General features: G+C 37.7%; 1 protein-coding gene across 1 annotated transcript; it reads left to right on the top strand.

Annotated features, from left to right (window-relative positions):
• The first annotated feature begins 8368 nt into the window (after positions 1-8368).
• On the top strand, positions 8369-11110 carry LOC108282887 (olfactory receptor 5B12). The gene is made up of 2 exons (XM_017498922.2): positions 8369-9294; positions 9818-11110. Exon 2 carries the CDS (start codon positions 9837-9839, stop codon positions 10779-10781), a length of 945 nt encoding a protein of 314 aa, XP_017354411.1. The 5' UTR covers positions 8369-9294; positions 9818-9836; the 3' UTR covers positions 10782-11110.
• The last annotated feature ends 2025 nt before the right edge of the window (positions 11111-13135 follow it).

Consider the following 13135-nt stretch of genomic DNA (forward strand, 5'->3'; position numbering starts at 1 on the left):
GTTCCATGATTCTGCAATTGTGAATTGGGTTGCTATAAACATGCGTGTGCAATTATCTTTTTTGAATAATGATACTCTTTTCCTCTGGGTAGATACCCAGTAGTGGGGTTGCTGAATCAAATGGTAGGTCTATTTTTAGTTCTTCAAGGACTCACCACACAGTTTTCCATAGTGGCTGTACTAGTTTGCATTCTCACCAGCAGTGTAGAAGTGTTCCCTGATCACTGCATCTACACCGACACTTAACAATTGTCTATTCATGTCCTTAGACCACTTTTTGATGAGACTTTTTAAACATTTATTTGTTTGAGCTTGTTGTAGATTCTAGGTATTAGTCATTTGTCAGATGTATAGATTGAGAAGATTTTCCTCCATTTTGTGAGTTGTCCACTTACTCTGCTTACTTTTCCTTTTTCCATGCAACAGTTCTTTAGTTTAATTAGGTACCAGCTATTTATCTTTTTTTCATTCCATTCGTTTTTGGGTTCTTTGTCATGAAATTCTTGCCTAAGCCAATGTCTGGGAGGGTTTTTCCAAAGTTATTTTCTAGAATTTTTATAGTTTCAGGTGTTAGATTTAAGTCCTTAATCTATCTTGAGTTGATTTTTGTATAAGGTGGTCTATGTGCCTATTTTTATGCCAGTACCATGGTGTTTGGCTGACTATTGCCTTATAGTAGAGTGTGAAATCAGATAATATGATGCCTTCAGATTTGTTCTTTTTGCTTAGTCTTGCTTTGGTTATGCAGGCTCTTTTTTGGTTCCATATGAATTTTAGAATTGTTTTTTCCAGTCCTGTGAAGAATGATCCTGGTATTTTATTGGGAATTGCATTTATTTGTACATTGCTTTTGGCAATATGGTCATTTTCACAATATTGATTCTACCTATTCATGAGCGTGAGTTGTGTTTTCATTTGTTTGTGTCATCTACAATTTCCCTCAGCAGTGATTTGTAGTTTTCTTTGTAGAGGCCTTTTATCTGCTTGGTTAGGTATACTCCTAAATAAAGTTTCAGGTCTTAGGCTTAAATCCTTAATCCATCTTGAGTTGATTTTTATATAAGATGAGAGATGAGGATCCAGTTTTATTTTCCTACATGTGGCTAGCCAGTTATCCCAGCATCACTTGTTGTAAAGGGTGTCCTTTCCCCACTTTATGTTTTTATTTCCTTTGTTGAAAATCAGTTAGCTATAAATAACTGGGTTTATTTCTGGGTTCTCTTTTCTGTTCCATTGGTCTATGTGCCTATTTTTATAACAGTATCCTGCTGTTTTGGTGACTATGGCCTTATAGTATAGTTTGAAATCAGGTAGTATGATGCCTCCAGATTTTTTCTTTTTGCTTAGCCTTGCTTTGGTTATGCTGGCTTTTTTTTTGGATCCATATGAATTTTAGAATTTTAGATCTATATGAATTTTATAATTGTTTTCTCTAATTCTGTGAAGAATGATGGTGGTATTTTGGTGGGGATTGCATTGAACTTGTAGATTGCTTTTGACAGTCTGGTCATTTTCACAATATTGATTCCTTTGATTTCCATTTGCATGAAATGCCTTTTTCTACCCTTTACTTTAAGTTTATGTGAGTCCTTATGTGTTAGGGCAATCTTCTGAAGGCAGCAGATAGTTGGTTGGTGAGTTCTTATCCATTCTGTGGTTCTGTTCAATGTTAGTATTGAAATGTGAGGTACCATTGAATTAATTGTGCTCTTTGCTGCCTGTGTGCTTTGTTTATTTTGTTTTGTTTTGTTTAGCTTTTTGCTTTTTAACTTGTATTTTGTTTTATAGGTCCTGTGTGATTTATGCTTTAAAGAGGTTCTGTTTTGATGTGTTTCCAGGATTTGTTTCAAGATTTATATCTCCTTTTAGCAGTCCTTGTAGTGGTGGCTTGGTAATGGTGAATTCTCTGAGCATTTGATTGAAAAAGACTGTATCTTTTCTTCATATATAATGATTAGTTTCAATGGATACTAAATTCTTGGCTGATAATTGTGTTTGAGGAGGATGAAGATAGGGCCCCAATCCCTTCTAGCTTGTAGGGTTTCTGCTGAGAAATCTACTGTTAATCTGATGGATTTTTCTATATATGTTGCCTGCTTCTGTCTCACAGCTCTTCAGATTCTTTCCTTCATCTTAACTTTGGATAACCTGATAACAATGTGCCTAGGTGATGACCTTTTTGTGATGAATTTCCCAAGTGTTCTTTGTGCTTCTTGTATTTGGATGTCTAGGTCTCCAGCAAGGCCAGGGAAGTTTTTTTCAATTATTCCCCCATATATGTTTTCCAAGCTTTTAGAATTCTCTTCTTCCTAAGGAACACCGATTATTCTTAGGTTTGGTCATTTAACATAATCCCAGACTTCTTGGACGCTTTATTCATATTTTCTTATTCTTTTTTCTTTATCTTTGTTGGATTGGGTTAACTCAAAGACATTGTCTTTGAGCTCTGAATTTCTTTCTTCTACTTGTTCAATTCTATTGCTGAGACTTTCCAGAGCATTTCACACATCTAGTTTGTCCAGTGTTTCCTGAATTTTTTTTTTCTTTAAGCTATCTATTTCCTTCAGTATTTCTCCCTTCACTTCTTGTATCATTTTTGGATTTCCTTGCATTGGGCTTTGCCTTTTTCTGGTGCCTCTTTGATGACCTTAATAACTAACCTCCTGAATTCTATTTCAGGTAATTAAGGATTTCTTCTTGATTTGAATCTATTGTTGGTGAACTAGTGTGATTTTTTGAGGTGTTAAAGAGTCTTGTTTTATCAAATGACCAGGGCTGGCTTCCAGGTTTCTTCTCATTTGGGCAGTCTCCATCTGAGGGAAGATCTAGGGCTAAAGGATGTTGTTCAGATTCTTTTGTTCCATGGGATTTTTCCTTGATGTGGTATTCTCCACCTTTTCCTATGGATGTGGCTTCCTGTGAGCTGAACTGCTGTGATTGTTGTCTCTCTTCAGGGTCTAGCCAACCAGCGAGCCTACCTGGCTCTGGGCTACTACTGGGGGTTGTCTGCACAGGGTCCTGTGATGTGAACCATCTATGGGTCTCTCAGCCAGGAATACCAGTGCCTGTTCCAGTGCAGGTGGTGGGAGCTGGGGGGTGGGGCAGATGCAGTGGGCTCTGTGAGTGTTCTTAGCTTTGGTATTTTAATGCTCTATTTTTGTGACGGTTGGCCTTCTGCCAGGAGGTGGCACTTTTCAGAGAGAATCAGTTGTGGTAGTATGGAGAGGAACTGGTGGTGGGCAGGGCCCTAGAACTCCCAAGATTATATGCCCTTTGTCTTCATCTACCATGGTGGGTAGGAAAAGACCACCAGATGGGGGCAGGGCTAGGTGTGTCTGAGCTCAGATTCTCCTTGGGCAGGTCTTGCTGTGGCTTCTGTGGGGAATGGGGGTGAGATTTTTCAGGTTACTGAAGTTGTGTACCTAGGAGGATTATGCCTGCTTCTGCTGAGTCATGCGGGTTGTTAGGGAAGTCAGAGAAAGCTAGCAGTCACAGGCCTCACTCAGCTCCCACACAAACTGAAGGACCAGTCTCATTTCCCCCATGGCCCATCCCCAACAGCCTCAAATCTGTTTCTAGGTGGTGGAGGAGACAGGTTTGAAAACTCACCCCAGGCTACCTGTCTCCCATCTGCAAAAGAAAGGGGCTTGGTTGTTCCCCTACCTGTGGAATCTGCACACTAGACTAGAGCCCTTCCCCAAGTTCTGGCCAGGAGGCTTCTTGCCCCATTCAGATTGTTATAGAGCTCAGTGAAAGAGTTCCCTCTCCCTGTGTAGTTTTACTTCTTGCTTCTCTGGCCACCCTCCCAATGGATCCCTGTGGTACCAAGGAGGAACGGGCTGCTTGGGGACCTAGAGAGCTCCCAGGACCTTTCTGCTCCTTCCTTTATCCCTGTATTTCACTCAGCTCTCTAAATTGACTCAGCTCCAGGTAAGGTTGGAACCTTCTCCAGCAAACAGACCTTCAATTTCTCCAGTAGGGGTATGCATTCGGGACAGGAGGTCTCCCTTTCCCACTTCTGCAATTGGAGCACTCTAAGTATTTGAAGTGTCTCCTGGGTCCTGCTGGAGCAATCCACTTTTTCAGAGGGTCTGTGAGTCCTCTCAAGATTGCTGGTTTGTTCTTGCAGCAGTCAATCTGGAGCTTAAATTCAGAATGGCAGCCTCCACATGCTGCTCTGTCCAGAGCTATAATCTAGTCCTGCCTCCCATCTGCCATGCTGATCTCCATAGGCTTTCTTCATTTCTTTTTATCCTTTTCACTTTTACTTTTACTCTTTTTTCTCTATTGTATTTTTTCAAATAATCTGTCTTCAAGTTTACAAATTCTTTCTTCTGTTTGATCAATTCTGCTGATGACCTTCTTATTGCATTTGTTATTTTATGCATTGTATTCTTACACTCCAGGCTTTATGGAGTCTTAAAAATTTTAATCTCTTTGTTAAACTTCTTATTTTACTCATTTATTGTTTTACTTGTTGCAATTTATTGTCTCTCTGTGTTCTTTTTTAGTTTGCTGAGCTTCCTTAAAATAGTTATCTCGAATTCTTTTTCAGCCAGTTTGAAGATCTCCATCTTTTTGGGACTTGTTACTGGGAAATTATTATTACTTCTATTATTTGAGACAAGGTCTTGCTCTGTCCCTAAGGCTGGAATGCAGTGACACAATCATGGCTCACTGTAGCCCTGAACTCCTAGGCTCAAGTGATTCTCCTGCCTAGGCCTTCCTGGTATCTGGGACTACAGGCATGTGCCACTATGCTCGTCTAATTTCTTTATCTTTAGTAGAGACAGGGCCTTGCTATGTTGCCCAGGCTTGTCTTAAACTCCTGAACTAAGCATTCCTCCTAATTTGGTCTCCCAAAATGCTGGGATTACAGGCATGAGCCACTATACCTGGCTGATATTATTGTTTTGGTGGTAATGTTTCCTTGGTTTTTCACATATTCTTTTGTCCTTCATTGATGTTTGCACATTTGGTGGAGCAGGCATCTCTTTCAGACTTTATGTACTGGTTTCATTGGGAAAAGGCTTTCACTTAAGGGAGATTGATAAGGCACTGACTGGGAGAGATGTGGCAGTTTGGGCTCTGGCAAGGGTGCAGTGACATAATCTTTGTGTTGCTCTGTCAACTTAGGTTGGCATTGGTGAAGACTGCAGGGACTTTTAGAAGCCAAAAATATGGATATCAATAGCAGCAGTAAGAGCTATTGGTGTATTCAGTGGTGAAGGCCACTGAGATCCTCTCAATCTCTTTTTGTTCCAACAGGGAAATCATGGCTAAGGGAATCACTTTTGGCACAGAGTCCAGTGGGTGCACTTGTAGCTGTGGTGACACTGATATCAGATGCCTGGTGCTTGTGCAACAGTCATGGAGCCAAGATCTGAACCATGGAGATGCACAGAGGCACAATCCCTTTGAAGTCTGAAGTGTTGATGACATCATGCCTTGGGCATAGATGCCCCGCTGCTGTGTTGATAACTCTGTGTGGGGCACAGATGCTTGTGAAGCAGCCGAGAAGTTGATGGCCAAAGTCTAGGCGTGTGCAGAGCTATAGTGGCTCCAAGGTCCAGAGTGTGGGTGGCTCTGGGCTCTGGGCCTCAGGATGCTCAATATTGTAGTGGAGTTGGTGCATGGAGTGTGTATGCACACACAGCAACTGGGGCTCTAAGGTGTGGGGTGGGGCTAACCTATAACAGTAGTGACTCCAGTGTTTGAGACATGTGCAAAGTTGGAAGGAATGGTGGCTTCAGCCATGAGGCAGCAAAACAGTAGCTCCTCTGGGAGCATTGGTGAAGTAGTGTTTCCTTTTCTGGGGGTGCCACTGTGGAGATGGTTGTTGATTGTCTTGGTAGTGAAAGATGGCAGTGTTCTCTGCACAGCAGGTTGCTGGGGAAAATGATGGCACAAATAACATGGTTGATAATGCTAGAAACTGATTTTCTTTGTTCCTAGACATCTCAGGTATTTACATATCTCCAACAGTCTTTTCTATGTGGTTATTCCCTCCCAAACCTTTTTGTTCTACTATGTTGCTATAGATTTTTAAATAGATCCTTAAGTCCTACTAAGGCTATTATCATTCATGGATAATTATTGGTTGATTTTATTGTGAGGGGAAGAGAATTGTATCTCCTACTCTACCATCTTGTTTATATGTCACTCTGTTTCTGTTTTGTTTGTCAGTGTTTTGTTTGGGAGGATGCTGAAATAGAAACTGACAAGGAAGAGATCTAGTTATGAAGAACACATACTAGCTTCTTTTGGATCCTGTTAACCTTCTTGAAACTTGAGTCCTTTACTACTTATATTTCATTTACTTTGGAATGATCGTTCCCATACTAGTTCTTTGTCATTTTTAAACTTGGCTGAAATCTTAATTTTCCAGAGAAAACATTTTGACCAATCAATATAAAGTAAATTTTTTTCTCTCATTTTTATGTATACTTACATGCTTATTCCACACATAATTATACATATGTACATATGTATTTATATATGTATAAATGCATATTTGTGCATGTTTCTTACGAGGTTTATTTGCTTACTGTCTATCTTCTCCATTAGATTTAAACACCATGGGCACAAGAATGATGTTTATTTTGCATGGGTCTATGTTCTCAGGTCTCATCACTACGGCCAAAACCTTTTTGCAATAAATAAACAGTTGATGAATTCATATTTCTTCTCAACAGTTCAAACATTTAAGGTGATTTAAAAGAAACACAAATCCCTGAGGTCCACATCCCTTATTTAATGATAAAATGTATGTCTCTGTCTCTTAGTATTTATATCAAATCACAGTCTTGAAGGACATGCTGTGGCTTAATTTGTGCATTACCCAAGAGAATAACTGAAAGTAACATAAATATACTCATGACCTTCCACAACAAGCAGAGCTGGATCCCATAGATACTTTAATTACCTGATTTCCAGTTATGTGAGATAAAGCATTTTGTGGCCTTCATAGAGTATGTGTCCCCTGAGAGCTCCACAACCATATAATTACCTCCTGGTTCCCTCTTTTCAACTGTTGAAGTATTTATATGATTCCATTTGGCTTCACATTAAAGGGAGCAGCCCCGGAACCAGAGTCACTTTGACCATTTATTTATTCATCTGATTGTTAATAGTCATCTAGCTGTAACTATGACCTTCTCTGAAACTGATGTATAGCAAAGAGCCTGCAACAATGTCCAGGAAAAGACCCCCAATAATAATTATGTTAATTGTTGTTATGATTATTACCCCTTACCAAGTATAAGAAATTTTAGGATTTCTATTCTTTTCCTACCATAGCAGGAGTTTTCAGGCTGGATTTTACTGGGGCTATCTTTTATTATTTTATTTTTTATAGATTCAGCTGTTGATCCTCCAATGAGGTAAGTGACTTATCTACAAAGAAAGAGAGTAAATACAGGAGTAGAGCTCTTGTTAGTTGATTATAAAGCCAATAGCATTTTTCTTTTAATCTCTCTGAACTTTAAGCCTTTTGGCCAAATATTCAAGAGGAGCCTCCGAAAAGTTGTTTTCCTTCTTTAAAGGACTGAATTTCTGACGTGACCTTTACTTATATATGAAGGTGCTAGACTTGAATTTTGTATTTCTCAGGGAGAAAGGTAAGCCTTTGGATCAAACCTATTGTCTGCACAAAGCTGCAGGGGCAGAGGTAACTAGAAAAATGCATCAAGGTACCCATTTCTCCTTTGGTTTAATCAGAGATTTGGCTTGACTATTTCGAATATTTCTTTTATCTGTTTCAGACATCCAGAGGCTATATATGTTGAGTCTCCCTAATCTAAAACATTTGGGATCAGCTGTGTTTCGGATTTTAGATTTTTTTGAATTTTGGAATATGTGTCTGTTTATAATGAGATATATTGAGGACGAAACTCAAATTTAAACACAAATTTATTTGTTTTATATACATATTATATCCATAGCCTAAGTAATTTTATATAATATTTTAAATAATTTTTTGCATGAAACAAAGTTTGTGTTACACACTTATGTGTGGAATTTTCCATTTGTAGCATCATGTTGGTTCTTTTTTTTTTTTTTCTAGTTAATAAATCTTCTTTATTAAAGAAAGTAAAAGTACATGAAAAACTGCAGGAGAATGACCAGCTAGAAGAAAATGCTTAACTTGCATGTTGGGAAGTGCAGTCAAATGTTTCTAGTAGGGACATCTGAATATCTCAAAAGCACTCAAAGAAAGAAACTTCACTGCCCTCCTCATCTCTCCTTCTTCCTTACTCTCTTCAACCCAAGTTAGGGAGTGCAGCAGAATCAAATAAGAAAAAGAAGATAAACTTCTTAAATAGTTTTGGATTTGGGAGCATTTTAGATTTTGGATTTTTGGATTAGGGATGCTAAACTTGTATTTCTAAGCAATAATGAATTTCTATTAGAATATGTATACTTACCATGTGACATAAAACAAAAGTACAAGAAACCCTTGAGTCCCTGCTTTACAAAGAATAAGCTTATATTACTTTGAACAAGTTATTTAAACTATTTATTTCTCAGTTTTCTGTTTCAGGAAATATAATATTAGTTCTCCTGACGAATCCTAGAGTTGTTGAGATAACCAAGTGGGATATCAACATAAAATTTTACTGTAATCTGGAAGCCCATATTAATATTTTAATAGAAGAGAGAGACCAAAGGAATGGTGATTAATAAATGAGGAAGAAATCAGGCCAGTTATAAAATGCTCTGAAATAGAGACGTGCAAAATTACATAAGGCACAACTAACTATTGGAATGAGGATACCTGATTTCGAGTTCTAATTCTGCCACTGAAAACATCTGGTCATTGGACACATAATTTATAAACTATATTATGGACTGACTGATGGTCTGCAGTGTAGATGTGATTAACGTCTATCACACAGTTCTGAGCAAATGAGAAAGCAATTCTCTGTCCTTGGGAATGGAGACTAAGAATATTCTGAACTTAAACTTGGTATTTATCAGTTTAGATGTCTGTCTCAGTCCTCTAAATATCCCGAGGTTAGGGAATGTATCTTGTGCATTAATGTAAGCCTGGCAATTAGCACAAAATGTGGTGCTTCATTCGAAATTAGTGCTTTTAGAGAAAATGAAGAAATGAACACATTCAGAAATTTGTTGATTGGTCAACTGGTTGGTATTACTAAAGATTTATGTTCCTTTTTAACTTTTTGAAGATGTTTAAGGTTTGGAAGTGGTTACAAACATTTGTGGATGCAGTTATTATCATCTAACTGAGATCCAGAAAGGTATGTTATTTGCATGAAGCCAAGAAAACTGGTAAGTATATTTGATTCCTAATTTAATTCATTTTTCATTTTTGAAATTTTCCATTCTTCACATTGACTTCCAATGATAGATTTAATTATTTCATCAGGCAGTTAGTCAATTAAATGAATTACTATCTTGTGCCCAGTTTAGGTTGAATGTAAAAGGGTTAAAGGAATTTTTCTTTGTGATGAAGAGCTAAGGCTTTAATTCAAAGTGACTTGGCTTTACATTTCACCTGTTCCAATGAATTAGTCTGATGATCTTGTATGAATATTTCCTTCTACACCTTAGTTCACTAATCTATGAAGTTAGGAGATTGAGATGGATTATCTCCAAAACCATTTTATTAAGAATGTTCTGTGAATTATTTTAATTTAAAGTTGCATTTTGTTGTTATGGGGATGTTTTAGATCCAGGACTCCTGGAAACAAATAATTGCAATACTGAAATAAGGCACCAAATGAGCATACTGACTGATCTCAGTAGTACTCCCTCCATTTATCATTCTGGTTCCGTCTTCTTATTTCTATAGGGCAGCTACACAATTCCCAATGGAGAACAACACAGAGGTGACTGAATTCATTCTTGTGGGGCTAACTGATGACCCAGAACTGCAGATGCCACTCTTCATAGTCTTTCTTTTCATGTACCTCATCACTCTAATTGGGAACCTGGGGATGATTGAATTGATTCTATTGGACTCCCGACTCCACACCCCCATGTATTTCTTCCTCAGTAACCTCTCTTTGGTGGACTTTGGTTATTCCTCAGCTGTCACTCCGAAAGTGATGGTAGGATGCCTCACAGGAGACAAACACATATTATACAATGCTTGTGTCGCACAATTCTTCTTCTTTGTAGCCTTTATCACTGCAGAAAATTTTCTTCTGGCATCAATGGCCTATGACCGCTATGCGGCAGTGTGTAAACCCCTGCATTACACCACCACTATGACAACAAATGTATGTGCTTGCCTGACCATAGGCTCCTACATCTGTGGTTTCCTGAATGCGGCCATTCATACTGGGAACACTTTCAGGCTCTCCTTCTGTAGATCCAATGTAGTTGAACACTTTTTCTGTGATGCTCCTCCTCTCCTGGCTCTCTCATGTTCAGGCAATTACATTAGTGAGATGGTTATTTTTTTTGTGGTGGGATTCAATGACCTCTTTTCTGTCCTGATAATCTTGATCTCCTATTTATTTATATTTATCACCATCCTGAAGATGCACTCATCTGAAGGATGCAAGAAGGCCTTTTCCACCTGCGCTTCCCACCTTACTGCAGTTTCCATCTTTTATGGGACAGGTATCTTTATGTACTTACGACCTAGCTCCAGCCATTCCATGGGCACTGACAAAATGGCATCTGTGTTTTATGCCATAGTCATTCCCATGTTGAATCCACTGGTCTACAGCCTGAGGAACAAAGAGGTTAAGAGTGCATTTAAAAAGACTGCAGGGAAGGCAAAGGCCTCTATAGGATTCATATTTTAATTATATAGAATTTACAATAAGACAATTTCTTCCACCTCATATTTATCTTTGTCTACTAAGTCCAATATTTGGGCTTCCTCCTGGACAGTTTCTATTCACTGTTTTCTTAAACGTGAATTGGCCATACTTTCCTCATCTTTAAGTGACACATTTTTTGTTGTTAAAATCTGGACATTTTAAATATTTGTTATTTCAGGTAGCATATTCTCAAAATCATATCTTCCCTCTCATCTAGGCTTTGTTTTTGTTGGTGGTACTTTTGTTTGTTTAGTGATTTTCCTAAGTTACTTATGTTACTTCTGTATTTCTTGTTGTGTGTAGGCACTGAAATTTCTGCTCACAATTGGACAGATTTTTTTAAAGTGCTTTAAATTGCTAAATCTCTGAAGCCTTATGCATGGGATTTACATATGTGTGTTAGAGCATGTTTTCAGTGCTCCAGCAGTTTCAATTCTACCTTTAATCTTCATGTTCTCTTTGTGCAGAGCCTCAAGTTTAGCCACAAATGAAACATTAGGTCTTTCCTGTGCATACATAGCGCCTTGCCCATGTACCTGTTCTTTGTAATCCCCAGGAATATATGGGAGCTTTTCAAAGCCCTCTATGGATTTCTAATGCCCTCATAAATTTTTTACAAGTTTGGTTAGATTATTGTTTGCTCCAACTGATATTTAAATTTTCAGGCAATTGCTGCTTAATGCTTTGACAAACACTTTAGGAATAAAAATTTCTCACTGAATGAACTGAGTATGGTGAAATAAAGACAAAATTGTAAATGGGGTTTTCCTAGGAAGCTGCCAAAACAGTGACAATTCTCTGGGAAGCAGGCCCTTTAGCAATCTCCAACATTTTTTGTTCACTTTAATGGTTGTTAGGCCAATATTTTTCTCAGCTACCATAGTTCCATGTGTGCTAGTTTTTAAGGTTACCACAGAGCTGGGGGAAAAGCAAGTTAACATGCCACAAAACTCACCGTTGATACTGAATTCAGTCATTGTTCTTGAATGAATACTTATTGAATTGTTGCATGCCCTTGGTTAGTTTCTAGAGTTTCAAATATTTTTATTATAGACACTTTTGCCTGTGTTATCATTGATTTTATGGAAAAGCAGATTTTTGGGAGTCCTTTCTTTATCATTCTGGATATGTTTATTCAACGCTTTTTGAAATTAAAAAAAATTTTTTTTGATAGAGTCTCACTCTGTTACTCAGGGTGGAGTGCAGTGGGATCCTCTCGGCTCACTGCAACCTCCACCTCCTGGGTTGAAGCAATTCTCATGCCTCAGCCTGCTGAGTAGCTGGAATTACAGGCTCATGCCACCAAGCCTGGCTAATTTTTTGCATACTTTTAGTGGAGATGAGGTTTCACCATGTCGACCAGACTGGTCTTGAACACCTGACCGTAAGCGATCTGCCTGCCTTGGCCTCCCAAAGTGCTGAGATTACTTGCATGAGCCACCACGTCTGGCCTTATTCTATCCTTTTAGATTTAACCTTCCTTTATTATATCCTCTCTAAGAAAATTATTTTATTTTTCATAATATAATTTACAATTATATATTTATCTGTGAGTTTGTTTTTAATGTCTCCCCATTAGACCAAAGTCTATTTATGTAGGTACTTTTTTGTTTTGCTCTGTATACTATGGATTTAACACAGTGGCTAACACTTATACATTTCATATTCAAATTGCTGAAAACCAAATAGAAGAAAACTATAAATACATTCAAAGGAAAAAAGGCACATTATATATAGAGGAACAAAAACAAGGTTCACTGCAGTTTTCTCATCAGAAACAGGATAGGACAGAAAACATCTGTCAAATGCTGAAATAATAAAGAAAAGACCCTGTTAAACCAAGTGAATATATTAAAAAATCAAAGGGAAATAAAGACATTTTTCAGACACACATGCTGAAAGCTCATTGTCAGCAGCCCTTCACTGCAAGAAATACTGAAGAACTTCTTCAGGCATAAGAAATATGATGCCAATCAATAATTTACATTTGTGCAAAGAAATGAAGAGCAGTGAAAATCAGATAGACAGACTGAAGACCTACTCTTTTTGTATTTTTAATTCCTTTAAAAGGTGATTGTCTAAATCACAATAGTAAGAATATACTCTGTATTTATTTATAGAATATGTAAAAGGAAAATGTATAATAATAATATAAAATATTAGAGCGCATAATTGTCAGTGTATGTTTGCAACATCCTTAACCTACTTGTAAAATGGCACAATATTATAAAGAAGCATACTTTCATGAATTCCAGACATATATGGTAAACTCTAGGGCAATAACTAAAACAATTTTTTTTAACTAAAACAATTTTTAAGAGAGGCATTTAATAAGT

Source organism: Cebus imitator, unplaced genomic scaffold (assembly GCF_001604975.1).
Source record: "Cebus imitator isolate Cc_AM_T3 unplaced genomic scaffold, Cebus_imitator-1.0 Scaffold253, whole genome shotgun sequence".
NCBI lineage: Eukaryota > Metazoa > Chordata > Mammalia > Primates > Cebidae > Cebus > Cebus imitator.

Excerpts from the sequence above, each read along its gene's own strand:
- LOC108282887 (XM_017498922.2), top strand. The coding sequence starts at position 9,837 with ATGGAGAACAACACAGAGGTGACTGAATTCATTCTTGTGGGGCTAACT.